The following is a 3,542-nucleotide window of genomic DNA, read 5'->3' on the forward strand; positions in this document are numbered from 1 at the left end:
CCAGAGAGAGGCAAGGCGGTCAGACCCACCGAGCGTGCCCCGGAATGTTCTCCAGTCCCCAGCTCCCCAGTCCCCGCCCTGCTTCAGGGGACTTGCTTTGCTCAAGGAAGAGACACGGGGTAAGGGAGGGTCTGCGAGGGAGGCTTTCGGGACAGTCAGGTGAGCCCAGCGCCCCAGCTCTGCCTGCCCCCCGACTGCAGTTTCACGAAGCCTCTGCTTCGTGCCAGGGACCGACTGGGCTTCTTGGAGACCCTCCCCTCCTCCTCTGGCCCCCCCCCCCCCCCCCCCGAAGAGGCAGTCCCGCCCCCATGGTGGAGATGAGGGCTCCGAGGCCCAGCAGGGCGAACAGACTTGTTCCCGTGGCTGAGCGAGCAGGTGGTGGGCCAGGACTGGAATCCACACTGAGCCCGGCCCTTTGGCTACGCCGGGCGGACTGACCCCTCCGTGGCACCGAGGACGGGCTGGGACCGCAAATCGGAGCCACTCACACGGCAGGGATGGGGGCAGGAGGCCCATCGGAGGCCTGTTGACGGGGCTGAGAGGCCAGGGGTTCCCCAGCTGGTCGCTGGGAGCAGGGAGCGAACACGGCCTCCGGGGGCCCAGGGACAGAGGCAAAGACCATGCCCCGTGAGGAGCCGGAGGCGGCAACGCGGCGTGCCTCACCCCAGCTCGGGTCTGGCCGGCGGGGGAGGGCTGGGGTGGCGCCACCGCTTCCTGCCCGGCGCCCTCTGCGGAGGGCACAGAGGCTGGGTCAGCTTAAAGCCGACAGCTTTGGTTTCCTGACTCCAAACGCCCGGTCGGTTCAGGGGGCCAGAAGCAGCCGGCGAGCTCGCACTGCGCACCCTCAGAACTCAGAGGCTCCCCCGATACCCAGCCTTGCCCCCCACACCCTGGCCTGAGCAAGGAAGGGGTGCAGAGGGAGCTGGGGCTCCGGGGCCCCTTAGGAGCGGAGGGCTGTGGGGCTGGGCTGGAGGCCACCCCCCCCCGGAATCCGGCCCCAGCGACCGGGGGGGCCCCCCCCCCCCCCCCGCAGACGCCCCAGCCCAGGCGCTGTCCACCCATCGGGCCACACTCAGGCCCACCCCCGGCCCCTCCCTCCCTGCGCCCGAAAGGCCCGGTGGCCCTCCATCAGGTCGGCCGGAGTCGGCCCCACCCTGCCGCCCTGCCCCGACCCGGCCCCTCCCCTGCCACTCCTCCCTCGGCGTGGAAGGCCCACATCCCCATTCTCCCTCGTCAGCCTTCGTGCCCCACCAGCCTGCCTGGCCGGTGCAAGGGGACAGGCCGGCCGCCGTGTGCCGCCACAGGTGCTGGGGAGGGGCCCGGGGGGGGGGGGCGGGAAAGAATGGATCCGCGGCAGCCTCCCCCCCTCCCCGCCCCCAGCTCCCTTGTCCCACCTCCGCCCCAACTGCTGGCAACAGAGGGCACGGGCAAAGGAGCCGAAGGAGCGCGGGCCAGGGAGGGCCTCACTTGGAGCTGGGCGCCGAGCGGTCCGCGTGCAGGAAGGCGGCAGCGGAGAAGTTCTGGAAGAGAGGCTGCAGGAACATGCCGATGGTGCCGGAAACACAGACGAAGACAAAGATCCACAGGAAGAGACGGTCGATCACCATGGCGACGTACTTCCAGTCCTCGCTCACCTGGACGGAGGGGCAGGGGGCCGTGGGGCGAGAGGGAAGAGGTATAAGCAGGTCTCACTACACGCACACACCCCCCTCTCCCTCCATGACCCCAGACTGACTTTTCCAAAGCTGCCCTGCTCAGAAGCCTCTAGCGGCCCGTCCACGCTCCCAAGGGTGCCAGTGACCTCCCGAGGGCACCGTCGCCCGCCGCCTCGCAAGCCACACTCACCAAAGCCTAAGTCGTGCTCTCAAGGCTCTGTGCCTCGAGCCTCCTTTCTGTCTAGAATCCTGGTCTTCCCTTCTCTGCCTGGCGAACTCCTACACATCCTTTAAAGCCCAAATCGGATGTTGCCTCTTGTACGAATGTTGCCTCTTGTACGAAGTGCTCTTCCCTGTTACTCCTGCTCAGAGTGAACACCATCCCCCTGGACACTGTGTGCACATCTCCTCCACGGTATTTTTCCTGCACTGTGTCCCCACTTGGATTTGCACGTCTGCCCCCACCCCCACCCCAGCCAGCGGGGAGGTCCTAAACCGCAAGGACCCTATCTGATCCGTCGTGTAACCCCAGCGTCTGCAACAGAGTGCCAGCGAACGCTGCCTCTGCGGGCCTCGCTCTTCGCGGCCGCCGGGGGAGCCCCATCCCGCAGCACCACCTCCGGCACGCGGGCCCGAGGGTGAGGACTGGTCCCCAGATGGGACCAAATCGGTCAGAAAGAGAATAACCCCTGGGTCCGACCGCTGCCACGGGGCCTGCATGAAGGGCCGGGCTCCCCTCAGAGCCGCTCCACCCGGTCTGCGTCGGGGCCTTTGCACCCGCTCCCCCGGGGGCCTGGGAAGGAGGCAGCTTGAGCACTGGCTCCCCTGTCACACCTGTGCCTACTGTGCACCCGGCACCAAGCCCTGGGGTATGACTGAGAGCGAGACAAACACAGGCTGTGGCTGAGGGTGCAGACAGGCGGGATGGGGTGGCCACGCACCGGCCGCCCTCATGGGAAACAAAGGACAGACACACAATCTCAGGTGGGATCTGGGACGGCCTCTTTGAGGAAATGACGTTTAAGGTCACGTGAGAAGCGGGAAGGACGTGGCTGTGGCAGGAACGCAGTGAAGAAAGAAACAATCAGACAAACCCAAACCGGGACCTTCCGCCCGTATCCTCCCAAATGTTGATGCCATGAAAAACAAAGCTGAGAAACTGCTGCAGATCGAAGAAAAAGAAACAGGACAACGAAGTGCAGCTTGAGCTCCTGGACTGGGGTGGGAAAGTGCTACAGAGAGACCATCACTGAGAAAATTGGGAAAATTTTAACATGGGCTTCATATCAGATTAAGATGATATATTAATTCTAAATTTCCTGAATTTGATCACTGACCCTGGTTGTGCGAGACGGTATCTCTGGTCTCAGGACAGACACCCTGAAGTACTTGGGATAAAGGGTCACAGTGTCCGCAACTTACTCTCAAACAGGAGAACAAAGATTAATAATAGTAATAGACTTTTTAAAAGACTTTCTTATTAAGTAGGCTCCACACCCAACCTGGAGCTTGGATTCACGACACTGAGAGCAAAAGCAGCATGAGCTACAGACGTCTCAGTAAAAAGAAAGGGCATTCCAGGCGGAGAGAGGTGTGCAAAGGTCCTGAGGTAACACAGAGCTTGGCTTGCTTAGGCTAGTCAGCCAGATGACCCAAGGACCCGAGCCAGGGAGACAAGGTACCACATAAGGAGATACTGTGTATCTGGATGGAGCAGCTGACTTAGGGAGACACCTAGGAGACCCTGCCCTGGGCCAGGCCTCCAGCCAGGGCAATAGAGTACAGATGCCGAGAAGGATTTTGGAGTCTGTGCTCACGGGACAGGATGTGTGCCGGTTTGGATACGGGGGGGGGGGGGGGGGGGGGGGGGGGGGGGTTAAGGGATAG

General features: G+C 63.3%; 1 protein-coding gene across 1 annotated transcript in view; it reads right to left on the minus strand.

Annotated features, from left to right (window-relative positions):
* Window positions 1-295: 295 nt before the first annotated feature.
* CHRNB2 (cholinergic receptor nicotinic beta 2 subunit) overlaps window positions 296-3,542 on the minus strand; it is an 8,677-nt gene continuing 5,430 nt past the window's right edge. The window contains exon 6 of the mRNA XM_040452784.1: window positions 296-1,634. Coding sequence (XP_040308718.1) covers window positions 1,464-1,634 — 171 coding nt within the window. The 3' untranslated portion in view covers window positions 296-1,463. The remainder of the gene's footprint in view (window positions 1,635-3,542) is intronic.

This window comes from Herpailurus yagouaroundi, unplaced genomic scaffold (genome assembly GCF_014898765.1).
Source record: "Herpailurus yagouaroundi ecotype Mexico unplaced genomic scaffold, PumYag 207, whole genome shotgun sequence".
Taxonomy (NCBI): domain Eukaryota; kingdom Metazoa; phylum Chordata; class Mammalia; order Carnivora; family Felidae; genus Herpailurus; species Herpailurus yagouaroundi.